General features: G+C 53.7%; 1 protein-coding gene across 3 annotated transcripts in view; it reads right to left on the reverse strand.

Moving 5' to 3' along the window:
- The window catches only part of Tspan18 (tetraspanin 18), a 140,538-nt gene that overhangs the window by 6,106 nt on the left and 106,920 nt on the right, over nucleotides 1-27,512 (reverse strand). For all 3 annotated transcript variants that reach the window (XM_028878990.2, XM_028878992.2, XM_037205030.1), the window contains 6 exons: nucleotides 17,500-17,581; nucleotides 15,353-15,425; nucleotides 12,479-12,673; nucleotides 3,897-3,971; nucleotides 2,893-2,991; nucleotides 1,700-1,882 (listed from right to left, as the gene is read on the reverse strand). In XM_028878990.2, the coding sequence (XP_028734823.1) occupies nucleotides 1,700-1,882; nucleotides 2,893-2,991; nucleotides 3,897-3,971; nucleotides 12,479-12,673; nucleotides 15,353-15,415 (615 nt within the window). In that variant the 5' untranslated portion in view covers nucleotides 15,416-15,425; nucleotides 17,500-17,581. The remainder of the gene's footprint in view (nucleotides 1-1,699; nucleotides 1,883-2,892; nucleotides 2,992-3,896; nucleotides 3,972-12,478; nucleotides 12,674-15,352; nucleotides 15,426-17,499; nucleotides 17,582-27,512) is intronic.

Below are 27,512 nucleotides of genomic sequence, written 5' to 3' on the forward strand. Positions count from 1 at the left end.
TTCCTCCTTGGGACCACTGTTCATGCAGAACTGTTTTTGAATTCCTAGGTCCAAGGCAGCGAGAATCCCAAACCAGCCACCTCCACATCCCCGAAGGAGCTACACACTTCTAGCAGTCTGGCTTGTGCAGTCACACATGTGTCCTGGACTTTGTGGAAGGCAGTTCTGAGAGACTCCAACTGGAGATGGTCTCCCAGTGGAGGCTCTTAACAGGAAAGACGGCCCAGAGGGAACGCCAGTGACAGAAGCAGCTCCAGTAGTCCTGGTCCCACGGAACCCCCAGAGGCTCTGGGATGGAGAATCGATATGGCTGTGTGGTCCCCAGCCCAGGAGACAGCAGGCGTGTGCTCACGGGGGAAGTGTCTAGAAGCCAGGAACTTGCAGGAGAAAGTTCAGAGTGAGGGGTGGGGCGGGGCAGGAGCCTGGCTGTGGGACTCTCTCCCAATCCCACCCCAACTCCCGGTCCCTCAGCAGCTCCTTCAGTGAAGGAACTGTGCATCTCTCCTCTACGGTCTGCTCGTTCTGTGTAGATCTTCTACCGCCACAGCATCTTCTCCCTGTCCTCGGCAGGGTTCTGGGTGGCTGCATTCTGGTGGAAGTGGGGGTGTCACACTTTCTCATAAGGGTGTGACTTGGTTGCCCAAATGTTCTTTGTTCATATCCCCTTGGCTAAACGTGTGATTCGGGCCTTTGGCAGACAGGAGAGGAGAGGCTCACACTCCTGAGCTGCTGTGGACTTTTCACCCCCTGCAGGGGAAGCATCAGGGAAGCAGTTGGGTCAGCAGGCCTCACTTTTGGTGAGCAGGTAATGGCTAAAGCCTGTCAGCAGTGGAAGCACGAGACCCCCCACATCCCTGGTGCTTCCCTTGCTCTGCACATAGGTCCCTGCCATCCAAACCTTCAGCGGCCTGCTCTCTCCATCGCCTCTGCATCCCGGTGCCCTCCAGCTTTATTCCTGTCTCTTTCCTGGGGGTAGGAAGGCAGGCTGTGTGCAGAGGAGCTGAGCTCCGGCCTATCCCAGATGAGTTCCAGGGACAAGAGCTGAGTTCTTGGTGTCAAGTTGAGGCCGTGGGATCAGGTCTGAGTCCCACGATGCCCTCCCTTGGGACTCTGAGAAGCTTAACCTCCAGCCCATGCACATCCCAGCACTTTCTTCGACCAGTTTTCACCCTCGCAACCACCATTGTGGGCAAGGATCGCTTTTGTTCACGGGCTCACCACCTACCGCCTCTCCCTAGACCTGGGTCCCCGTGGGAGCAGGGCGGGGCCTCGTCTCTTGTGCTCCACCAGCTCCGGCATTTGAAATTCTCCCAGGGAAGTCTGGCCAGGGGACAAACCCAGATGTGGCTCTCGTGCTCATCCCCTCCTTCCTCCCTGCCTGCCCTGTATCCTCATAAATAGTGTATCCTTAAGGAGGACCCCTGACCCTCCCACCTCTGACTTCTATTATTAGAAGTTTGGACAATTCACCTTGGAACAACAGCCCCAATTCCCACCCCAGCCTGAACCCAATCGTCTCCCACCAGTGTGATCCTTTCCCCGTTTCCTTGGATCTCAGAGGCATGAGTCGAAGGCCATGCTGCCGCAGCCAGAACGGTCTGAAAAAAGCCCCCGACCACCTTCAGACCCTCCGGGCAGACATTGCTTGCCCCCAGCATTGCCCGTACTGGTGGAGTATCTGCTGGGAGCAGGGCAGTACCTGTTTGTTTATGAATGGATTCCTTCCCAGCTGGCATTCCTCCCTGTTGACCAGCACCCCATCCCGAGTCTGGGGTTCCCTCCGGCAGCAGGCCTTGGGCACCTCCTCACTGTCGAAGGTCAGCAGTCGAAACACTGAGGCCATCTTGAAGTCTTCGGGTCCGTTGACCCCACAGCAGCCGAACTAGAAGAGAACGGGAAGTGGGAGCTGGAGCTGGAGCAGAGGGGATGTCAGCCTCGGCCAGGGCCCAGCTCCCTCTGCCTTCCTTGTGACAGTGCTGATGGCCAGTGCCCCTGGGCTTCCGGTCCTCTCTGTAAGAGGGGCACGGCAGTCTGTTCCATACCTCATCAGCACTTGGTAAGCACTTCACATATAGTTGCTATGATTTTAGAACATGCTATGCTAATTATTATTGTTACTTTGGCATGTGTGTAGTTGTTCATGTGCAGGTGTGTGCGCGCGCGCGTGGAGGCCAGAGGTCAGTCTCAGATGTCATAATTCAGGGGCTGTCCTTTTTTTTCTTTTTCCAAGACAAGGTTTCTCTGTGTAGCCTTAGCTGCCCTGGAACTTGTCCTGTTGACCAGGCTGGCTTCGAACTCAGAGATCTGCCTGCCTCTGCTTCCTTAGTTCTGGGATTAAAGGCGTGCGCCTGCATCACCCAACTGTATCTTATTTTTTGAGACAGGGGTTTTACTGGTACCTGGGGCTCATAGATTAGGCTAGGCTGGCTGGCTAGTGAGCCCCAAGGATCTACCTGTCTCCTTTTCCCCGGTGTTGGGATTATAAGCGTACGTCCTAATACCTGGCTTTTTACATGGGCACTGGGACTTAAACTCAGTTCTTTGTGGTGTCACATAAGCACTTCACTAACTCAACCATTTTCCCAGCCCCTGTACTAATTATTATTAACATCAGTGACAATGGCTGTTGCTTTAGGACTGAAGTCAGGGGCGGTGAACAGATTTTGTGGAGAGTCTGGACTTCGATTCACTAGCTGTGACAGCTTAGAGTGCTGTACAAATGATGATTCACAGGCCAAGAATGGGATCAGTGATTCTTGCCTGATTGATGATGTCTGGCACAGGCAGGGGACTGGAAGCACTCTAGAGGCTGACCCCTAGACCCTTTCCAGGTCAACATTATGGCTTTGGATGCTCACGCATTCCAGAATGGCATGGCAAGGGGCCACTCACTGTGATCATGACCGAATTCCAGGTGGCAGAGAACACGTCCGTGTCATTATTGCCTTGGTAGTGCTTGGTGAGCTCCTTGGTGAAGAACTCGCGGGTGAGCTGGGGACAGAGGAGAGGATGCTGAGTCTGCTGAGTCTGGCCTCCCAGGTCATCCTAAGCTGCCCATTTGGGGCAGGCACCCCTTCCCAAGGCTCGGGGTCTTGCTGTGTCATCACAGGCCACTGCTATGACAAGGCTGTTTGCACACACAGTGCCCAGCTAACCCCAGGATGGAACACACTAGGGAACCCTGCTCAGCCTAGCTGCTCTTCTCAGAGGATGAGCACTGGGGAGGTGGGGCAATTGTCATCCCATCCTTCAGAATCAGCAGGTGGCAGGCCCGACCTACGGGAAGCCAGGGTGTGGGTAAAGAGGAAGCCTTCAGTGATCTCATTGCTCCTGGCTGTGTCCTCAACGTCACTGTTCCTCAAGCTGGCTCCTTGTCCCAGGCCAGCCCATGTGTCTCATCCTTCCTCCTCTCCTGTTTGGAGCCCAGGCCCTTCTAGCTGTGGTGCCAGGCCTTGCCCACTAGGCTCAGGGCAAGGAGCTGGATGAAGCTTCTGGAATGAATGGCCCATGATGTAGGCTAATCAGAGGGGCTGGTAGCCTACTATGACACACAACATGCCCAGACTGGGTTTGTCCTCTCCCACCACCTGATCATGTGACACCTGTCATCAGGCTGTCATTAGGTTGGATATAAATTCTAGAATCAGGCTGAGCTAATATCAGGTGGTCCAGGAGAGGGGACCCATAAGCCCCCCTGGGTGAGGACTTCTGAAATACCCTACAGAAGGAGGACTGCACTGGGCTGGCTTGCTCTGGCCCCTGCAGGTGCAGGTCATGTTTAGGCTTGTGGGACAGCTCGTTCTAAGAGACTCTTTGGGGGAGACAGGGGTCACTCTGCAGCCCCCATGCTCAGTGGGCAGGGAGGGCAGCAGGGTGGGAAGCCGAGTGGTACATACATGTTCCCTGAAGATGAAGGCCAGGATGGCTGCTGAGAGCTCTACCAGGAAGATGACCAGGATAAACAGGAAAAACTGCAGAGAGAAGGCAGCCGTGAGGCCCACGTGGGCACCGTTTTACCACGCCCCCTTCTGTGATAGATGGGGTGCACTCATCCTGTGAAGCAGACCTTTGCTGCCATAAATCACCGCTCTCATAACAAACACGCCAAGGAGCTACCCTTGGAGGCACAGAGTTGCAATAAAAGGTATGAGCAACGCGGGCAGATACATCTGTCTTCCCAGCACATGGTCACTGGGAGAGGTGGCTTTGTAGAGTGTACAACCTGAGCAGCCTTACCTGGGGGCCCTGGGAGGAGGCTGCTGTTGGAATTTGCTTGGGGACATTTTCCTCTATAAATTATCCAAGCTGTGGGATCCTGAATTTTTGGGGATTCCAGGCTGGGTTCCCTACTCTGTTAACCTCAAGGCCACTTTTTTCCCTGCCCCAGTGTCTCTGGTTGCCATGGAAATGGGGAGGCCACGCTATCTTTAGTAGAAGCAGGGAAGCCATGTTATCTTCAGCTGGAACATAGGCGTGAGATTGTCAGCAAGGTAGCGGGACTCCCAGAAAGTCCAGGGGAAGGGAGTTTGATGTCCAACACAAATGATGTCCCTGTCTGCTCCACTCACTAAATTCCTGTGTTCCACAGATAAACCAGGATGCTCTGGTGTGGAGCCCTCCCATGCTGGGTGGTCTCTTGTGCGAAAGTTAAGCTCCAGCCTCACCCCTGAGAGGCTTGCCTGACTTCCCCCAGTGGGCCCTCTCCACATCACAGCATCGAGCAGAGGCACCCCAGCAGGCACCCCAGGACTTTGCCGCCAGCTGCAGCCTGCCTTCCTCAAGCACCTGAGAGGACTCACAAATGAACAATTGATCATGCCGACCCTGTGATACGTTATGTGTCTCAGGCACTGGTCCTCACCAACACTGTTCTGGACTTGGCTCAGGAAACAGGAAGAAGCACTTCGGCCTGCCTTCTTCAGTACACTTACAAACTCCATCCTCACCCCTGCTGGAACCACCAGCAGAGGACCCGCTGATATTATTCCTAATAATACGGGACAGGTAATGAAGATGGATGATATAATGGAGTGATGATGTCCCCAGGCCGTGGAACATGCCTCTTGCTCAGAACTCAGTCACTTGGCTGTGACTTCCTGGATGCCCTGGGCCATGGTGGATGGCTCTGAGGGATTTTCTCTCATCATTTTCTTTCTCCATCAGAAACCTGTCACTTCGTCCTCATCCTGGGAGACCCAAGTCTTTTTCCCACTATGGCTTTTCTGCTCCAACACAGCTTCCCCAGAGAGGTCCCAAACTGTTGAGCATGGGCCACTTTGGGAAGAATGAAGGACAGCTGTCAGACAGGCCCCTAGACCATTGCATAGTCTGTTAACGCAGTGTCTGAAGAGAGGAGGCCTGTCTCAGACTATCCACAATGGGACCATCTCCCTGGCCCACTGCGCTGCCGAGGGAGCAGCCTGTGGGCTCTCTGCATGCCCGATGGCTGTGCGCACCACTGTTTCACCATCAGATGGGCAGGCACTTAGGTTCAAGCTGCCTCTGACCTCTGACACCGGCCCTGGCCCCAGTCTTTCCCATGGTTCTTCTCTATTGCATTCTCTGGTCCGAGGAAGCTGAGGCTGCAGAGGCAATGACTGGCCCCAAGGTGTGAAGACTGAAAACCCCCAGGCCACCCCTCTCCTGCTTGGGGCTTCTGGCTGCCTCTGTGCTAAGAGAAGGCCGGGGCAAGCATGGCAGGTGAGTAGCAGCCTTGCTGGAGACAGTGTGGGACAGCCTGGTACATCTAGGTGGAAAGCTGACTCCAGCCAGAAACCCAGCAGTTCTCAAAGACTCGGGGGGGGGGGGAGTCTTGGGCTGAGGACAGGGAGGGGTGTGAAATGGGGCAGGACCCTGGCCGCTGCTCCCCAGTCTTTTCTGCACCCTCTGACCTGGCTTCCATGAGTTTGGCTATGCCTGGGCAGAGCAGCCACTGAGAGAGTGTCTTTTTGCAGCCTCCCCACCCTCCACCCTGGCAGAGACCTGGCACTTCCGTTGGGCTGGTCATCAGCTCTACTCGACGTGGCCTCCCCAGGGCCCCTCCCCACTCTGCGTCCTCCCTGACAGTTGGCAGGTCCTCTGGCTGTTGACCCCACAGGGAAGCTCCTGATGCTGGCGGTGTCCAGGAGTCACAAATGATGGCTGGCCCTGTGCCCATGAGTGATCGCTTTGCAGTCTTCGTGAGATTGTAGGTGTGAGGTGAGCTTTGCTTGAGAGCAACCTTGCTGATCTGCGGGGAAGACCACTGAGAACCACCGGAAGCCTGGGCACCATCTAGGAAAACAGCGGCCGCTGCGTCCTTGGCTCCCACCACCTCAGTGCTGCATGCCACTCCTGGAGGTCTCCTTCTGCAGCTTGGGGGAGGGGCAAGTGCCCTGGGCAGCAACCCTCCATTTTGCTGCTGGGCTGTGGCTCCAAGAGGAGGTGGTGTTGATGCCATTTGGAGGTGACTGCAGGCGATGGTACTGCAGTTTGGGGGCGACAGAAGGAGCTTTCAGTTCTTACGAGTTGTGAACGGCCAGCACTGATGCTTTTTATTTCCCGTGGATCCAGTCAGGAGCGGAGCTAAGCAAGATGCACATTTTCCCAGTGGATTGTGAGCGCAGAATGACAGCTGGGAAGATCTGGTTATCCCCATTTTACATACGAAGAGTCTTGGGTTCAGAGAGGTTAAGCAGCCAGCCCTGGGATGCACAGCCAAACGTCAAAGCTTAAGCTCTCACTAACACCTCTGATCTGCCTCCTCCTTGGGCCCCCATCCCAAGCTTCCATTGAGCACCTGCTCTGAGATACTCTGAGCATGGACCAGCCAACGCACTCAAGGCAGACACAGGCTCACCCGGGGGAGGGCTGCACAGAGCTGAAGCCTCAGGAGAGATGCCAAGAAGAAATGTGGCAAATCTTGGCCCTGGGAAGGGGAAAGAGAAGCCTGCCCAGAGGCCGGGAGCCGGGAGCTCCCACCCAGTGCAGATCTGCCCCGCACAGGGTGTGAGTTTCAAAGTTCAGGTTGCAATACCTCCACCAGACACAATGCTGTTTCCGCCCTCCTGGGACTCCTCCAGTCAAGTGACTTCTTCCTGCTCACACAGCTTCCTGCTGCTTGGGACTTTCCCCAGGGGGCCCAGGATGCCCTCCCAGGGAATTCCCACCCTTTGATTTCTACCTCTGTTGAGGACAGCAGAGCCTGGGCACTCTTACCCATGGGGAATGTCCTGGTTCTCCTTTCTAACAAACAGTCCCCAGTTCCCACGAGTAGAGCTCCTGTAACTGTTCAATACCCTCACTCACTCCCCGCTCCTTCCCTCTCTTTTCCCTCCCTGCCCTTGTTTGAATTAAAGATACTCTTTAGGTGAGTTGAATATAGGGCTCCTTGTGACACAGGAAATGGCCAGGACAGACCATTAGTAGAGCTGGTGTTGGGGGACACTGACCCACACATGTGCTATCATTGTTAGCTAGGCTAGCCATTCGGACTGGTCACAGGGCCAATTATCCTCAGACGAAGGCCCCAGAACCAGTCAGGGCTGGCTCCATGTCCAGGTCTTATTGCCACAAACCTTGGAGCCAGGGTCCTGGGATCGCTAAAGCCGTGTTCTATTTGTCCTGTCCAGACAGCCAGGCTAAGGTGGAAGTCAAAAGCCTCCAGGGAGCCCCCAGATGCCACCAGGGTCTGACTCTGAGGCCCTCTTCTACAGGAGCAACCACATAGCCAGCTTCAATTTGAGAAAGAGAACTGGTTGGAGCCTTTCCGAAAACCTTCCAGAAGGGGCTCCAGCTCAGTAGGCAGAAGGCTTGCCTAGGATGTCTAGTCCTGGGCTGGGTCCCCAGCAGAGCACAAACCGGCCATGGGGGCACCTGTAATCCCCGCATTTGGGGGGACGAGGCAGGAGGATCAGAAGTTCAAGGTCATTATTCTCGCCCCCATAGCAGGCCTGGGCTTACATGAGGCCCTGTCTTAGAAAAACAGAAAAGCTTCTCAAATGGTCAATGCCCCTCAACCCCACCCCACACATACGTGCTACCTGTACATGTGTTTGCACCCAATTCACACACTACTACATAACCCACCAAACACCCAACACAGGTACACACACCATATACACATAGCAAAACACATATGCATGTGTAATATGTACACATGCACCCGTAATAAACTGTACAGGGTACCACATGCCACACATGTACCCACAACACACATTCATGTGTGCTTGCACATACATGCACACACTTAGAACACACACACACACACACACACACACACACACACACACACACACACACGCCCACAGCTCTAGTGTAGTGCTCTTGCACATGATTTTGGCCTGTCCAGATCTACTCTGGGTTGGGGCTGAACAGCGCTGGTTTGGATGGCAGCAGTCTGAGTATTCTGCCTTGCTTCTGATCCACACTGACTTTAGGCTTGTGTGAACCGGGCTTGGGAGCAGGGTGAGCAGGGAACGGAGAGAGGCGGAATGATGGGAAGGGAGAGAAAAGGGAGCAGGAAGAGAAACTGAGAGATGGTGGAAGCCGAGAGGGCAGAGGAGGGGCTGATGTAGAGATGAGCAGGACCAAGTGGAGACAGAGGGGGTCAGCGAGGAGGGGCCCCGGCTGGGATAGCTCTTAGCTGTCCTAAGGGGACTAGTCTGATCCAGCCTGTCCCCAGCTCTCCTCCTCAGACTTCACAGAAGACAAATGCCCCATTCCCCTCTCCAGCTGGCAGGGTGCAGGGCACACTTAGCCGAGGCTGGCAACGCAGCAGGGCACAGTCTGCTCTCAGCCAAGAGCACAGGCTGCCTTCCGGGCTTGGCTGCTGGGATGGACCCATTAACAGTGATGCATCCCCGGGGACCACGGCGAGGAGGGGAAGGCATGGCCTGCTTCCCAGATCCCTTTTCTCTCCCCTCTCTCTCTTTTATTGAGACAGAACCTAAGGCTGTAGCCCAGGCTGGCCTTGATCTCACAGTAGTTCCGCATTAGCCTCCTCCGTGCTGGGACTACAGCTGTGTCCCACCACGCAGGGCCTACAAGCCCTCTTTTCATGTGTACATATGTGTGTCTGTGTTTTCAGTTAGCATACAAAGCAGTGGGTTTCTTTACGCATTTTCACACCTCTTTAGTTTAGGTTGCTCCCTCACCTCCCATCTCCTCACCTCTCCCTTCTCAGCACCCCCAATCCACCTTTCACATCATATGCATTCTGGTATCTTCCCATTCCCTCCCTTAATGTCCCTTTTCCCCCCTCTCTTGGGCCCCTTGCTAGTTTTCTGGCCTCTACCCAGTGCTTACTCCCACATAGATACACATAAATAAAAATTAGAAGCTTGGATCTGCATGAGAAAGAACACGCGCTATTTGTCTTTCTGAGCCTGAGTTACCTCACTTAATGTAATATTTTCCACTTCCACTCATTTTGCCTGAAAATTTAATAAATTTCATTTTTCTTTATGGCTGAATAAAATTCCATTGTGTATATGCACCGCATTTTCATTATCCATTCATCCACTTTCTGGCTATTGTGAACAGAGCAACAGTGAACATGGATGTGCAAGCCTCACTGTGGTGTGGTAGGACATGGAACCCTCGGGGCACACGCCTAGGAGTAACACAGACCGGTCATCACACACTGAGACCAGGTCCCTCTTAAAGGCCCTGCCTGGCTCCCCAGCCAGAGAGCTGCTACAGGCAGGAGCTGATGGATGCGGAAGGGACAGTCCACTAGGGGGCGCCTGCAGGTTTCTTTGTCTCTCCTAGTAAAGTTGGCCGCGTTCCGCTCTGAGAAATAAAAGGACCTACAGCTCCCCTGCGGCTCGTGTCACAGGCCATTGCACTTCCTCTCTGGGAGGTGGAGCACACAGCTATGGTAGGAATGAGCCACATGGGGGTGTCTTAATCTGGGAGGAGCCCTAGGCCAGATGTCCTCCTCTAGCAGGCTTGGTGCCACAGTCTGTAGCAAAGACAGTTTCACTACTTGCACACTTGGCTGTGCCCAGGCTGAAGGGATGATACCCCGGGGGTCTGAACCGAGTGGCCTGCCCTCCAGGAGTGAGGCACTGGCTAGTGTTTTCTGTCCCGGCTCCCGAGCCTGCCGTTTGCCCTGGGCCTCAGTCCATAGTTTTGTGAAGTACTCTCCTCGGGTCCTCTATGAGGAAGTCCTGCAGCCCACCAGCCAAGGTGGCCCTGTCACTGAATTGCATGCTCTCTATGCACAAGGAGCATCTTCAGGTTGGAGGCATGTATTCATCCCTAAGCAGGAACCCTGCAGCAAAAGCTGAGTTCAACAGTGAAATTCTCTTGGCTCCAGACCCACAAAAGATCCTGGGAGAGCATCCCATCCACCAAGACCAGGACAGCAAGCCCACCTCCCCACAGCCCAGAGGAGTCCAGAGAAAAATCATCTGCTGCTGCCTGATCTGCAGAGATTCAGCCTCCAGCATAGCTAGTTGGTCCCTCGACACTCAAAGATGCTGAGGCTGAGAGGGTAAGAAGCCAGATGGGCAGCACAGAGCAGGGTACACACTCACACCCAGGCTTGCCTCCTGCCTAGCACATCCTCCCTCAGTGGCTAGGTCACCTCTCACAGCTTGGACATGATAGAGGGGAGTTACTCCATGTCCCTGACCCATCTCTAGCACCAAGGGAACTGCAAGGGTACCCCCAAAGCAGGAGTAGGAGGTTGTGATGGTTAACATGGACTGTCAACTTGCCGGGGTCTAGAGTTACCTAGGAGGCAAGCCTCTGGCCATGTCTGTGAGGAAGTTTCTAGGTTGGGTTGACCGCAGAGGGCAGATGTGCCCTATATGTGGGCATCACCACCCCATAGGCTGGGATCCCAGAATGAATAAAAACCAGAAGGTGAGTTGAGCACCAGCATGCATCTCTCTCTGCTTCCTGACTACAGAGACCATGTGATGAGCTGCCTCAAGCTCCTGCCACCCTTTCCCCCCTTGATAGATTGCACCTCCAAACTGAGCCAGAAGAAACTGTTCCTTCCCTAAGACGCTTTTGCCCGGCAATTTGTCATAGCGAGGAGAAAAGTAACAGATAGAAAGAATTAACAAGCAGCTTCGGAAAGCATTCTATCTCCACTCCGCAAGTGGAGAGCTGCAGTTGTGATCTGCCTGCAGCCAGCTTGGCTTCGTTACTCAGGCTTTATAGATCAGGGCTTTTGGAGGAAGGAAACCATCCTAGCCAATACCAACGCCCCCAGTGGACTGTACCCTGAGACGCCTGGCTGTTTAGACTCAAGAGGCTGAAGCCTCTCCAAGAACCATGAGCAGAGGCCCTGTGCAAACAGAAGGCTTAGGAGCTGGGGCAGCAAAGCTCGGGGATGGCCTTGTTCCTGGGGAGCAGTAACACTCAGCTCAGACCCCAGGGGGACTTCTTGAGCATGAACACAGTCAAGTGTGTTGTGGCCAAGGGCACTGGCTTGACTTTCAGGGGGGGGGGGGGTAGGGGAGCCAGGAGAAGTCAACTCCCAGAGGCATGGTGAGAAGTCTCAGGGCCGCACAGGGTCACTCTGTGTTGGGATGGCAAGGAGTTAGATCTGGGGAGAGGAGGGAGACTAACATAAGAGGCAGCTAAGAATCTTCAAATGCTAGTGCTCCACCAAGCATTCCTCAAGCTGCTCGTCACTGCTCAGCCGTGAAGGAACCAGAACAATCTGGGCCTCTCGACTGGTCACAAAGTTAAAATGTAAACCAATGACAGTGAATACTGTCACCAACGCCCAAAGGGAAGAGGTATGTTTGTGTCAGTACAGTTAGCTATCTCCCATCCTTAAACAGCCATCTTGGGTTTGGGGCTACTCAGAACAGACCTTACCAGACCCAAAGTTAAACTAATAGTACGTAGTTAGTTATTTTTTCCATGGTTGGTCTAAGGAGATGGAGAAGAGTTTTCATGTCAAAAAGCTCAGGTATTGTCCTGAGCAGAACTCAGTTTTCACGCCCACCTCAAAAGCCTCACTGGACCAAGATTTGAGGAGCCAGGTTCTTTGGTCTCTCACACAGACTCATCTTGACCCTCCAAAGCGTGTCTTCCCACCTCTGTCAAATTCAAAGCTCTCTCAACCTTTCTTCTGGTCTCTGCTTCATGTTTCTGGAAAGGTACTCTGGGGCAGTGTCCCTGACCTTAGCCCCCCTCACCCGAGGGTGAGACAACAGTCTAGAGCTTCAGTGACAACCTCTGCACCAACCCCCGAAGGACTGTGGGTACGTAGCAGGACATCTCAGGGCTTCCAGATCACTGACCACAATCAGTGGGCTGGAGACTGAACCCAGGACTTGGTGCGTGGCACGTAGGTTCTCTACCACTGCGTTACATCCCCAGATCTCAGGACTCACTGGCCTTACTGCTGACAGCCACAGAGGTGGGGAGAACCTTTTGGTTTCTGAAACCAGGATGGGCTTGGGAGTCAGCAGCCCTCTAGCCCGCCCATAGCAGCCACAGTTAGAGTCGGGGTGAGGGATGGGTCACTCACAAATAGCAGCAGACACCTGTTCTCTCGGACAGCCCCACAGCAGCCCAGGAAGCCCAGAAGAAACAGTAGGCCGCCCATGGCCAGGACGATGTAGGCGCCGGTGGTCAACAGGGGGTTGGTAGCCACAATCTCCCGGAAGCCAGTGGGATCCACGAGGACCCAGATGCCAACGCCCAGCAGGCAGGCTCCTCCCAGCTGTCCATAGGCGGGCATGGGGAAAAGAGGACAGACAGACAGTGAAGTTAGACGTTCCTTCCACACCCTCCCCTCAGTGAGGCCCGGGCCTGAAGTGCTGGGACCTTCAGGGTTAGGCAGGACCTCAACATGCTGAGCCCGAATCTCCACAGCTCACAGGCCATTTTGAGTCTCTGTGGGACTCAAAGTGGCCTGTGGCTCCTTGGCCTTCAACATAGCTCATACCCTCTCAATTTATTTTTCTGACCTGTGTGTCACCTCAGGCTCTGAAGGACTGTGCCACAGAGGGTTTATTTGTGACTTTCATATGCTTCTTAAAATGTCACAGCTCCAAGCTTAGGAGGTTTCCACACTGTGGCCCAGAGAAGGCTATTGACTTGCAAAAGGTCACCTCTCAAGTTCACGGCAGAGTCAAGGCTGCAGCTTAGATCTCCCTGACACTGAGCAAGCTCTGAGTGGGATGCTAAGCTCACAGTGGCCACGCTAGCAGCAGGGTTTGCTCAATGAACTCCCATTTTTGTTGTTTTGTTTATTTTTTCAAGTCAGCATTTCTCTGTGTGTATGTAGGCTTGGCTGTTCTGGAACTCACTCTATAGACCAGGTTGGCCTTGAAGTCACAGAGATTCACCTGCCTCTGCTCTCAAGTGCTGGGATTGAAGGCGTGCGCCACCACTGCCTGGCTGAACTCTCATTCTTAAATACATGCCCAAAGCCTCTCACTGATGCCTTTGCATGACCCATCTCTCTCCATGCCTTGCTCATCTTGGGAGAGAAGCGGCTTAAGCTGGAGCAGGGGTTGCGTCTGATGTGTATTAGCTGTGTGACTTTAGATAAGTGGCTGACTCTTTCTGAGCCTTGGCACCCTCATGGTTAACTAGCGGCTTCAATTCCCACCTCCCACATCAAGCCCAGCAGAGAAGTCACAACAGATTTCAGTGGGCAGGACATTCCGTTTCTCTTGAGTATGGACAGTATTGGAAGTGGGTCTGCTGTGTGTGGCACTGGGTTGACATTGAACCTGGGGGCTAACAGGGCCTGATGCTCCCGGTGGCACAGATGAAGAACAGCGAGTAGGTTGGGGATCACTGCCAGCTCTGGCTTACTCAGCAGGCCTGTGAGCTGTGGCCGAGCTGAAAGGCTGGGTAAAAGCCACTGGCAGGTGCATCAGGTGGGGTGGGTGGAGAGACTAGAGGAGAAGAGGGCAGGCCGGAGGAGAGGCCAGAGCTGATTGTTGCACCCTAACTTTTGCCTCAGTTTCCCCACAAATCCTCCAGGAAGGTCTGCTCCTCTCATCACTGGGAGTGGCTTTGGAGTTGAATAGTCATCTGCTGAGAGCTGACAAGGAGGGTCCAGGCATGGGAAAAATGGGCTGGGGTCCCCAGCTAGGAGAATGCCACTTTGTCTATAGGCTGCCTAGCTCCAAGGTCCAGGAGTGGGTTCCAAGGAAATACCACAAGATGTGAAATTGGACGGGCAGAAATGCAGACAGCCTGCCACTGCTAGCAAAGAGACTATTCTTCCAGGACTGTCCCCAGGGGCCAGTGGTGGTGCCTGAACTAGATAGCCAGGCTTGGTCAGGGAAGTCCCTGGAGGCCCAAGAAGTGGGGGGTGGGACTCTGCTACTGGAAGGGGCTGCGGGCCTGAGCAGGGAACTGGGTGGGCTGCTACCATGGAAGAGGTTTCCTGATGCCAGGGCCTCTGTCCCTTCACACCCAGCCCATGGTTTGGAGGGAGATGGACGAACCTGTGCTGTACGGGCCACATTCTAGTCACCTTGTTCATTATCTTGCTCAATTAAAAACAAAACAAAAAAAAAAAAAACCTGTTTTAGTGAGTCATTAAGAGATGAAGATGTCAGCCAGGCGGTGGTGGCACACGCCTTTAATGCCAGCACTCGGGAGGCAGAGGCAAACAGATCTCTAAGTTCAAGATCAGCCTGCTCCAGGACAGCCAGGCCTACACAGAGAAACTCTGTCTTGAAAAACAAAACAAACAAAAAAGGAGAGATGAAGATGTTGAGGTTTGGAGTGATGAAATGTGTTTCCAAACCGCAGAGCTGGGGTGCCAAGGCAGGCTCCTCTGAGAAGCTTCCAGTTACAAAGATGGCTGTAAGGCTGGCTAGATCGTGTTGGGGGCATGGTAAGGAGGTGTGTGTGTGTGTGTGTGTGTGTGTGTGTGTGTGTGTGTGTGTGTGTATGTGGAGGCAAAAAGTCAACCCTAGATGTTGTTCCCCAGGAGCCAGCCACACTTTTTGGGACAGTGTTAGGTTAGGCAAAGTCCCGGGGATGTCTCCCAGAGCTGGAGTTACGAGCATGTACCTTCACATTTGGCTTTTTATGTGGGTTCTAGGAACTGAACTCGGGTTGTAAATGAGCCATCTCCCTAGTCCCTCTAGCCTGTCCTTCGCCAGAGGCTGTCCCGTCTCAGGGCCTGGTGGAAATGTCTGCTGTGATGGGAGTAGAGGTGGGAACTCAGGAACAGGGCAGTCAATGCCAGGCCTTCCCGGAAGCCCACTAGTCAGGCTCATCGAGCTCTGGGTACTTAGCTTCCTGTGGTATTTCAGGGAGGAGGCTAGGCTTGTCAGCAGCAGAGACCAGAGACCCAGGGGAGACCCGGGGAGACCCGGGGGAGACCCAGGGAGACCCAGGGGAGAACCGGGGGAGACCCAGAGGTACTTACAAATACAAAGAAGTTGAAAACAAACATCAGATACTTCATGCAGCTCAGACAGTCGCCCTCCATGGTGTTCCGCCTAGAAAACACAAGGACACTCAGTTCTTCACCTGGAGACACTCAGATTCTCACAGTTGGAGCCCAGCCCGGCCCCACCCAGGAGCCCCAGTCCCAACTCCTCTCGAAAGGGTGAAGATTGGCTCCTTATTGGGTCAGCACTGGGTGAGGACAGCTGGAACTTTAATCTGGAACTTTAATTCTTATTCTCTAGTTCCCTGGCTCTGGTCTGCCACCGTCCTCTGAAGTGCATGCCACACACCACACCACACACAGACACACATTACACACTCCATATGTTTTACACTATATATGTATATATATATAACACATACACACACACTATTACACTTCATATATTACATACACATACACACACAATTACACTCCATATATCATGTGCACACTATACACACACTATTACATTCCATATATTATATACGCACACTACACATACACACACACTATTACACTCCATATAATACATATACACACTACACACACATACACACACACTATTACACTCCATATATCATGTACACACTACACACACACACTATTACACTCCACATATTATGTACACACACATACACGCACACTATTACATTCCATATATTATGTACACACACACACATGTACATACACACACATGTACACACACACACATGTACACACACACACACACACACAAATAGATGCCAAGAAAGAGACTGTCCATGGAGTGTAAGGTCCTTTGTGGTGGTCCTCATTCTACTGAGCCCCAGAATATGGAGAGCAGCTATAATGAAGGCCATGAGGACAGATTACCCCTACCACCCTCAAGGCTGCCCAAATCACACAGTCTCCATGGGTTTTTGCTTTAGAGTCTAGACCCCAAATGGCCCCAAAATGCTAGGCTCCCTGGAGACTTGCAAAGATGGAGGATTAAAAAGCTGAACCCTTGCAGGGTTCCCCCTCCATACCTAGCTGAAGGCTGCATCTTGTCATCTCCTCCCTCTTGCTCAGACACTCCCTAAACCCCAGGGACCTGCAGCAGCATGGAGGGAGAAGGGGGCAGTCTACAGGATAGGCACTGGGAGGCATGGCTGAGGTCAGTAGTTCTCTAACTGGCTTCCCTGAGGCCAGACAAACCCTGGTTATCTTCAGTATTCTCCACCCCTACCGGGGCCCGGGACTCAGCCCTTCATCTCCAGCAGGCTTAGAGCACAATGTCTTAGATTGGAAGCTCCCTGGGGAGGAAATCCTGTTTTCAGATTGCTTGGGAGAATGATGGATGTTTGATAAAGGAAGGCCATTACGTAGATAAAGTCCTTCAATCCTGGCCTAGAAGCATGGAAGCAGGTCCAGTGTTCAGGGCTGACCTGACCTGGTGTGAACCCAACTCTCTCACTAGGGGTATAGGACAGGGCAAGTGTAGTGGAGAGCAGGCTGGGAGTCGCCTCATAATGTCCTTCCTCAAGACAACCCTAGGAGACAGGAGTGACACCTGTTGCCCAGAGAGCCCTCATCCAAGCCTCTGAGGGTCCTAGGCTTACAGTTGCATGCCATGCAACTTAGTGCTTCAAGTAGAATAGAAGCTTGAGGCATTGAGGGGTGCTTAGGTCTGACACAACCAAGTGCTGACTTAGGATTGGCCTGGGTACCTTATGTTACCAGCACATCACTGAAAGTCGTCATTCTTCCCGAAGAGTTGAGAAGTTTTAATGCAGCCAATGACATGTAGCCAGCCAGTGATGGACCTTGCCTAGGGCAGCCCAGCACCCTGTGGGCACCACCTGCTGTGGGTGCTGTGTGGTTATTCAAAAGTACACACGGGCCTCCGGGAGACGTGCTTCCCCAAGAGCCATGGCCAGTGTGTTCACTGAGACACTTCTAGTGTCCGGGACAGACAGGCACAGTGGCATCAGTTAACACAATTTCATCAGAGTTAATGAATGCATGGCAGAAAAGAGAAATAAAAGACAGAATGGCAGAGTCAGCAACTCAGAAACTGAAGGGGACAGATGACAGAGAGTGATCAGGGAGGGGTAATGGGAAAGGATTCACAGACTGGACAGAGTCAGAGTTGGGGGTCAATGTGGAGGGGGGAGTGTCACCTGGGTAGCTCTCCGGGAGTCAGCAGGACGAAGTCTCCTAGTTAGAGGGACTGAGGTGCGTCTCTCACCAGCCCAGCTTGTCCTAGAAGAGAAAGTTGACCATTATACGATATTGGGCACTGAGGTACAATGAACGCAGGGCTCTGGATGAGCACACAGGCGATGGCTTACTAACTGGCCATGGCTCCAATGAAAAGCTGTCAAGACATGAGGCCATGCCGGCTGGGGAGGGCTGCTGCTCTGGTTATCTCCTTCCTACACAGCTGTCCCCAGTACCCTGCTGGCTGCACACAAGCCATGTCTTCATGGGGGTTCTGCCATGGTCTTCATCAGTGCTGCCCTGAGGTGGCAGGCTTGGGTGGCCACCCATCTGATGCCACCTGGGCATCTATCACACCTCTGCAGCAGGGCCATGCCACCACGTCCTTCCCAGCAACCACAGGCTGCCATCAGGGAGAAGTCTGCTGCAGGGAGCCTTTCTTGGTTCTGCATGAAGATTGGCTGGAAGGTTCCTCTAGAGAGCCCATTCCTGGCAGTGCAGAGGAAGCTGGGTTTACTCTGTGGAGGCTTGTGTTGATCACCCGTGGGGGGCGTTCTACAGCCCAGACCTACTTACAGGCGGTGTTAGAGAACAGACCCAGGAGGAGGTCTGTACTCCACCAGTGGAGCTGGGGGTTGAGAGTTCTTCCCAGGAGAGATGGGAGGATTTTAAGGTCTTCAAACACCTGCTCAGATGCTCTTCCTCAAGTGAAAGCCCACTTGGGGCCAGTGAAGTATATTCTGGGTGACAGATTCTCCTTTTTCCTACCATCCCTTCTTTTATTAATCCACCAGTCAACTGATTCTACCCATCCATCCATCCATTCATCCATCCATCAGTCCATCTGTCCATCCACCATCCACCTACTTATCCACCCATCCATCCATCCACCCACCCATCCATCCACAGTCCACCTATCCATCCATCCACAGTCCACCTATCCATCCACCCACCCATCCATCCACAGTCCACCTATCCATCCATCCACAGTCCACCTAACCATCCATCTAACCATCTACCTACCCTCCCATTATCCAACTATCCACCCACCCATCCACTCATACTTCCACAGGGATACTTCACTGGACAAGATGAAGCCACCTGACTTGTCACAACTCTGGGGTTATTCAAGAGGTGTGACTCTGCAGCTAATCCATACTCGGTCATGGGTCTTAGAGGAGCAAGGCTGGGACATGGTTTCCCAAGTGCTCCTCTTCCTCTGCCCGATCCCAGCCCTGGTCCAGCACCATCACACCTGTCTATCACCCCAGGCCATGGTCCTAATTGGGGCCCTGCATCATTTTCCTCCAAATACACCTGCTGGGGGCAGGGAATGTGGGTTGCACAGGAGCCAGCCACCTAGTGTCTAGGAGGAGTGGGTGGCCAGCACTTACCTCCTCGCCAAGGAGCACCCACCACACACATGCTGCCTGCTGGCACACAGGGCTCTGCGTCTTTGAGGCTGAACCCCACCTGTTGCCCCATTCCTCCTCTCTGTCCTCCTGGGGAGCCTGTCCCACAGTCTGGCTCCTATCTGCCTAGAAAATGTGGCTCCAATCATTTCATCACTGCTTCTTAGAGTCTGGGACAGCCCCTGCTTTACCAAGTCCCTTGGGACCTTGGGACAGTCACTCTGAGAACCGCAATGTCAGTTTTGAAAACCAACTGGGGAGGAAGAATCAATAGTGCCAGAGCAGAGAGAAGACATGGGAGACTGAGGCTCTGTGGCTCTCAGTGTTATCACACATCAGGAGTAAATGGATGTCTGACCCAGATCACTGGTTATGTGTGGGTCAGGGTGTGGCGAGGACCGTGGATGCAGCGCATGGTCGGCATGGGTACAAATGGCTTTTCCCTAAGTGGCCCCACATTCAAATTAATTGTTCTAATACTGTGCCAATTAATAGTAACTATAAGATGGAGCGTTTATCAGTTTATCAAGTGCCTGGCTCGGTGCGGCCCTCTCCTGTGTTCTCTTATTCAATATTTACCTAGGAGATGGGTCCCAGTATCCCCTCTTACAAGTAAGGAAACTGAATTAGAGATGATAACTAAGTTGCCTGAGTTCACCGATCTGCTTAGTAAGATCTTTCTGATCCAGACATGGGTCATTTAACTGGAAACCAGAGATCCTGGCAAAATAGTGTCCATAGGACATGAAGGCAGAGAAAGCCCTGAGAGAGGAAGAGCCGCGCCTTGGTCCCCAACATCCCTGACCTGAGCTGAGTAGCCAAGCACAGAGCCTGGGAAAGATGCTCTTTTCCTCCCCTGAGCCAGCTGGAGGCTGCAGGGGCAGGACCCAGCTCTGCCATCCCCTGACAGATGGGAAGAGCCCTTAGGCCCAGAGAGGGCAGGGATGGGGCTGAGGTTATGAAGCAGCCCTGGGGCTTTCCTCAGCAGGCTCCTGCCTGGGCCAGACAGCTTTATTAATCTTGCCCCTCTCATGGCCCCAGATGGCAGCTTGGCCCATCTGCAGGGATATGGGGCTGGGAGGGGTGCTCTGAGTAAGAATAGCTGGGTTCATAAATCACTCCTTTTGCCTTCACTGCCCCCAGAGCAGGATGCAGAGACCCCCCATCTGAGGAAGCACACCCAGGCCCAGCTTATCCTGTATACATCTGTGCCAGCAGAGGGTGCTGTGGTCCAGGGCAGAGCCATTCCATTGCTGGGTCCCAGAGCAACCAGTGTTCAGATTCTACTCCAACAAGCGTGTGTGTGTGTGTGTGTGTGTGTGTGTGTGTGTGTGTGTGTGTGTGTGTGTTCCTGTCTCCTCTCCTCTGGAGGAGCCTGCACCCCCTCACCTGGAACATGAAGACACTCAGCTCCAACTCCCTATGCCCTGCCCATGGTCACTGCCAGGATGGAAGAGCCTGATTAGCTGCAAAGATCTGAACACCCAGCACATTAATTGCTTCTCCTCTCTTCTCCCAGTACCTACTGGAGCTGACCGTGGGCTTGGTCCAATGGAGGCCAGTGGCTGTATTCTCCCTCACTGCCCCCACCACTGCTCAAGTCTAGTGAAGATCAATAACCAATCCTCAGAGAACGGTGTTAACAGCAACATCTTCTGAGTGTCCTGGACATGCCAGGATAGACACAGAATAATGTGCTCCAGCCCAGTGTGTCTTGAGGGGGCCTGGATGTTTTCAGGGGGCGGGGAGAGACAGTGAAAGGACTGACTTTTTTTAATGGAAGCTGATGATGATGATGCCAGGGTCTGTAAGCTCACTTGATCCTCAGCAAAAAGCCCAGCAAAGTGCATGATCTTGTCACTAACTGGATGAAGCCACGAAGCTGGCAAGTGGCTAGAAGGTCCCAGAACTGGAAAAACCATACGCAGCCGAGTGGGGCCCTGAAACCCACACTAACATGTAAAGCACTTGTGGGAACAGCACCAGTCTTGGCCATCAAGTTCTGGCTAGGGGGTGGGGGTGGGGGCTCGTTTGCTCACTGACTGTGCCTCTGGGCCTCTTCCCAAGACAGACGGGCTGGGCTCATAAACAAGCAATTGGCCCGAAATCCTGGGGAGTCTGCCCATGGCACAGGGCAGACACAGGGAAGGGTGGTGGTGGTGAAAGCCTAATTAGGCTCCAGAGGGGCGGTGCCTGAGGGGAGGGCTGCTGTAGTGAAACTGAATTCAAAGGACAGCCTTTCCTGCTGGGTGCTCAGTGAGCCCTGAATGTCTGGGGGCCATGGGACAAGGCAGCAGCTGGGAGGCTCCATCGAACTTGTGAGTTCAGCCAGGTTTGGGGCTCTGCCATCCCCCCTACCCCGCGGCATTCAGACCCTTCCTGGGGTCCCACCCACCAGGGAATTCTCAAAGACAGCAACTTGCTGGGGACTGTCTCCCAGTCCTCGTTTCACAAGGCACGCCCAGAACCCCAAGCCCTGACAGCCTGCTGCCCGGCCCTTTACCCTGCATCCTCCTCAGAACTGTACTTTGCCTTGGGCTGACACTCCAAAGCACTTGGCACACTGTCCTCGCTGGGTCCTCCATGCTGGGAGGTGGCATTCCTGTGTTTCAGATGAGGACATGGCTCATCAGCCCAAACACACTAGAGGTCGGAGGAACTACTGAGACAAAGTTCTCTTTCCCAGGCTAAGTCCTCCAGGGAGGTGACTCCTGGGACAGGCAGCCTGCTGAACTCCCTATAGTCCTAAGGGCTGGGCTTTATGTCAGCTGCAGAAGCCCAGGTCCCAGGCCCTGCTCAGCAGGTCCTCTCTGTCTCATAGTGGCTGCGCCTCACCCTCATCTGCTCTCCCTTCCTACCTTTCATCCCTCAGAGCCTGGTTGGAACGCAACCCTTTGAAAGGCTTAGTGATCCATCCCAAAATACTCAGGGCTGTTGCTGGGGCAACCTGGCCCATCACACATCCAAGACTGAAATGTTGAATGGGTTCACGGGTATTAAGAGGGCCTGGGAACTGGGAGGGCAGGGGCACAGGTCTGAGTGGGAGGGAGGGGGCAGGGGACCCCAGGAATTCCTAATGGAGTTGCCCCTAACCCCCCTTCCCCACAGGAAAAGGCAAGAAGGCTCCTGGTCATTGTTTGCTGTGACTAAGTGTCTGACAGGCTCAAACAGGTGACATGGGCTGAGAGAATGTGGTGGGCTGGGCTGGGGGGTGTTTTGAAGGAACCCCCCCCCCCACTTGCAGATGGACAAGGGAGACTGTGTTTCCCGGTGGATGCTGGCACTGTCTCATCTGATCTCACCATAACCCCACAGAGTAGGTTTGCCGTCATCCCTGGCTGACAGCTGAGGAGCCGACCAGAGAAGGGAAGTAACCTGCCCAAAGCCACACAGCTGCTCAGCCGCAGGCTGTGAGCCAGGGCTGCATGGCTCCTAAGCCAGTGCTCTTCCTACCCAGTCTGCTGTCAGGAAGCATGTCAGGAAACACTGGTGCCAGCCAGTCACTCACAGCAGCTAACAGGAGGCATGTGCACAGACCTCAGGTTCCAGCCCACTGACCAACAGTGACCCTATGGGGTAGCCATTGTAGCTCCCTTTCTCAGATGGGGAAACTGAGGCCTAAATTAGCACCGTCTCTACACAGCTGATGGGTCTTAAAGTCCTTCAGAGAGGACAGCCTCACTCTTGTGCCCCTGCAGGTGGGGAAGTTCTTTCTGGTATCTAACCAAATCCACACCTGCTTTACATCAATCACAGGCCAACTCTGCACCAATACTTTTGCCTGACAGCTCCAGAAGCCCTTCACTTCATGATCTCACTTGGTTCTCACAACGTCCAGGGAGGCAAAGGTGAGTGACTGTTTTGTGGAGAGAAGGGTCCAGAGAGGTTAAGGAGCCGAGCTGAGGCGGCACAGCTACACTTGGCATTGTTTGCTTTGGCCCAGGCACTTGGCTTTCAATTTTCCTGCCAAGATGATGTCATAGTCCCTCCAGCCCCCTGTACCTATCAGCATTCTGTGCGTCTCGCCACCTGCCTCCCTCTGCAAGGAGTTTCATCTCCTCTTGCCTGAACTGCTGGGAAACTGCCAGACTCCGGCCGGGGCTGGGGCTGAGTCTCCCCAGAGGCAGCAGATGCCTTCTTGGTGCAGAGACAGCAGCTCTGGGCCCTTTTCTTCCCCACCAGCTCCTCAGTCCCACGGCTGGCTTCCCACAGCCCAGGGCCAGGAACCGCCTTAGTAGCAGAGACAGAACTCAGGCCCAGGGGCTCAATGGATAGTAAATGGGGGGGGGTCCCCCAGGGCAGCTACAATCCATTCTACTCAACGTGCCCCAAGGAGTGGTGGCTGAGACCTGTGCGAAAGAGGACAGACTGCAGGTGTCAGGCCCAAAGGATGGAGGAGGCAGATAAGGAAAGAAGCGGGACTGTGGCAGAACCCCAGCAAGGCCCAAAGGAAGATAATCACGGAGTCTGAGGCCAGGCCTAGCGGAAGGTGGGAGGGAGAGAGGGAGGCAGGGCCCTCTTTTCTTTCTTCCCCATGAGAAGCACTCCAGGGGGCTGGCAAGACAGCTCCGTGGTTAAAGGTGCCCGCCGCCTCATGATGTAAGCTTAATGACACAAGTCAGGTCCCTGGAACCCGCGTCAAGGTAGAGAGACGTGACTACAACATTGTTCTCTAACTCCATAGGATGGCTTTGGCACGTACACCCCCCATAATAATATTAATTAATGACATAAATTTAAAAAAAATGAAAAGCAGCAGCCCAGCTATTCCCTGGAGTCATCAAGAAAAGATGCGTGGAGTGAATGGGTGGGCGAGGGTGGGAAGGAGACAGGCAGGGGCTTAGACGTGCAGGAGGCTGGTCACCATTCCCATGACACTCAGAGGCTCCCAGGCAGGGGCCGGGGGAGATGCTGGCTCTCCTGGGCAGCGCTCTAGCAGGGTCTTCTACTTCGTCCTGGCTTTTATCCAACATGCCTAGGACCAGAAGCGGTACAGATTTCTGGAATCCGGGTTATTTGAGCACCGCTAACCCCTGATACCCAAACCCCAAACTTCTCGAGTATCACATGAGCTCTCCAGAAGCTTGGCGCTTCAGATTTTCAGATGGGCAAGTGTGGCTTGGAGGCAGCGAGACTGTCATCATTTTCTTGGGTTCTTGGTCTGCATCTGGAGAGCCAACAGAGGCCTCCACCCGGCTCCTCCCATTGGCTGGTGGTGGCAGGTGGGAGGAGCTAAGGGAACAGACAAGGAGGGACTTGAAGGGGACAAGAGAGCTGGGGCCAAAGCTTGTGAACTGATGACTTCCCACACTGGCAAGGCGTACTTGGGGCTCTGCTGCTAGCTAGTTTGGGCCACGGCCTATCAGTCCTGCCAGAGAATGCCATCGTAGAGAGCCGGAGCGGGGCAGAGCGGGCCTGGCTCTGAGACTGTCTAGCTTCAGAGAAACACTGAACAGGAGTTGGGGCTGTATCAGTGGTCGCCTGGTTTTTAAGGAACAACGAGGGACTCAGCTCAAACTGGGGGGTTAGACACGAGTGTAGGGAAAGGAGACTGAGGCGATAACGGTGATGTTAAGAATGAGAAGAGACGGTAACACACATGCTTACTAAGTGCTGGGCACAAATGTCAACCCCGCATCTAGTAACTCATTTAATTCCTGTGACAACCCACAAAGTGGGTATATTATGTCTGTTTTATAGATCAGAAAGGCAAAGTGATGTGCCTGGAGTGGCACAGCTCTTGGGTCAACATTTGAACCCAGACAGTCTGGTTCCATTTGCCCCCCCCCACCCCCGGCTGGGACAGTGTGTGTTGTTGGTATCTCAAAGCTGGAAGAGCAAGGTGTGGAGCTGTCCAAAATTAGAAAGTCCACCTCAAAGAACACGGTGTGGTGGCAACCCGGGGACCAGGGTCTTGCCACAACCTGTAAGGGAAGAGAGCTCTAGCTGGAGAATTGTCTTGATTGTTCATCGACGTGGAAAGACCCAGTCTACCATGGGTGGTGTCATTCTCCAGGCTGGGCCCTGAGCTGTGTAAAAGTGAGGAGAGCCAGCTGAACAGAAGCAGTCAGCAGCATGGGTGTCCTGGTTTTCCTTGCTCTTGACTGTGGATGTGGAAATGACCAGCTGTTTCAGGCTCTGTGCCTCTGTGGGTTCTCTGCAATGATGGTTTGTCCCCTGGAATTGTAAGCTAAATAAAGCCTTTCTTCCTTAAGGTGCTTTGGGTTGGATTGTTTTACTACAGCAACCAAAATAAGGCCAGAACAATGGTCAAGGGCAGTAGACATCCCAGTGGGATCCTCTCCCCGCTCATCACCTTGTATGACCTCAGCTGTTCTGAGCCCAAATGCTCCTGCGGTCCCCGGAGTCATTCAAATGTTCAGTGTCCACACAGGAGGAAGCAGGGAAGTCCTCCAAAAGTGAGCTATTATCCCAACTCCCAAGGAAGCAGAAATTTAGCCATGCCCCTGGGCCACACCCTGAGGTCTCAGGTCCCACAAGGCCACGCAACAGGGCCAGCAGGCCTTAGGATGGTCCTTTTGGAAATGGACTCATGTTCTGCACATGATGTGAACAGACTTCATCCCTTGAAATCCAAGGCTGGGCTAAACCCAGGTCCTCAGCAACACCACGAGTACTCAGCAGGCTCAGGGGTTAAGAGTTAACTTCACTAGAGCAGAGAGAAGACAGTCTGCTGTGAATGTTGAATCTCTACACTGCCTATACTACACACAGGGCCACATGGGGTGTGTGTGTGTCTACACACACACACATTTTAGCTGGGTAGGGAAAGTCACACACATGCTCACATGCTCACATGACAGCAAGAATGTGGTCTCCAGAAATGTGTCCCTTCTAAGTCCCTGTCAGGTGCTAGAGAGGGCTCCGGGAGCACCATGCCATGCTCCAGTCAGGCAAAATAGGAACTTCCTCACAGTTCCTAAGGATGTAAGGGACTCCACAGCCAAGTTTAGACTCCAAGGCCAGCCAGCTACCTCTGGGCCTTTGCCAAGCTCTGTCCTCTTGTTCTTGGGTCCCTGGTGGCAGGCTCTATCTCTGGCCCTCCATCTGACTTTCAGCTCTTGGTCCCTATTGGTACTTCTTCTCCCTTCTAAATGAACATGTGTGCACATGCAGTTACACACATGTGTACACACACACACACACACACACACACACACACACACACACACACACACACACCAACCTCTTCCTGGCCAGATGGATGGCCTCTTACCAACTCAGATGACCCACATCTCTTACTGAAGCCTCACGTGAGGCCTGGACATCAGTCCCCCTAGCCTTGCCCTGGGGCTGTGACCCCCAGAGGGAGGCAGCTGCCTTTCATTTAGAGGCTCTGCATCTCTGTGCAAAGCCACTTACTGAGGTGGCCTGAGAAGTACAGGGCCCTGCTGAGATCAGGAGGCCTGGGAGCCTCCTCATTGGGAGAGGAAGGATGTGAGAGATGTTTCATTTCCTCGCTCTGCCTGGTAATTAGGGGACAGGAAGACCCCACAGACTCCGAGGAGTTCCCAGGGCCCACAGGAACATTGCTGCACATTTGCTGTGCTGGGTGCCCGAGGTGAGGGGCAAGCTTCAAAGAGGGCCATCCGGAGTGGATCCGGCCCTGCCTGCGGGTGGGTGCTGTGTGAACCTGAGCGAGTCATTTCATGTCTGAGCCCCATAAGGTGACTCCAGAGACAGCAGAGGATCCTGGTGCTTGCACACTGCAGGAATGGCTGATGATGAAGAACCTGTGTGTGACCTGCATCCCGCCTGCCCAGGCCCTTCTCTCCTTGACTCCTGCACAGCATTCTGAGACTCTCTCAGCATGTGTGTGTTTGCTTGGCCTTGTCACAGAGGGCCCAAGAACCCCTCCTTCCTGGCTCTGTCCCCACTAGGTGTCCAGTTACTTCAGAGAGGGCTGATAGAAAGCTCAGAGGGGACAGAGGCCTCGTCTGTTTGACCAATGGAGAATTCTAGCCTTGAGTGTGATGTCTGCGGCAGAGGGAGGGCCTAGTGGATGCTGGGAAAAGGAAAAAAAGACAAGAAGGGAAGGGAAGGAATCTGGGCCTGGGCCTTGGTCCCGTGCTACGATCTGGCCGTGGCTAAACCCTCCTGGGAGACGCGGGATCAGCCGCACAAGCTGTGAGGCCCCATCCAAGGGAGTGGCCCCAGGTTCTGACATGGCACATCCCTGGAGGCCCAGCACTGGGGAGAACAAGGGAGGAAGGTTGCCAGTTCCAGGTTAGCTACATACACAGTCAGAGTCTAGGCCAGCTAGGGTCTATAACAAAACTCGTCTGCTTTACATTACTGAGAGATCAGAGGATCCGAGATCTGGACAGGCTTGTCAACATCACGCAGCATGAAACGGCTGACTGGTGATCTTATGACACCAAATCTCACAAAAGGTCCCTCCTCAGAACCCTCAGTGCCTTCCAAAAGATATCCAGCACCACACATTTCTGCAACTTGGAGGACCCTGCCCAGAGGTGAGCGTGAGAGAGGACAGGGGCCCTCGGATTCACCTCTTATCTCACACATTCCTGAAAACATTT

Source organism: Peromyscus leucopus, chromosome 4, assembly GCF_004664715.2.
Source record: "Peromyscus leucopus breed LL Stock chromosome 4, UCI_PerLeu_2.1, whole genome shotgun sequence".
NCBI classification, from domain to species: domain Eukaryota; kingdom Metazoa; phylum Chordata; class Mammalia; order Rodentia; family Cricetidae; genus Peromyscus; species Peromyscus leucopus.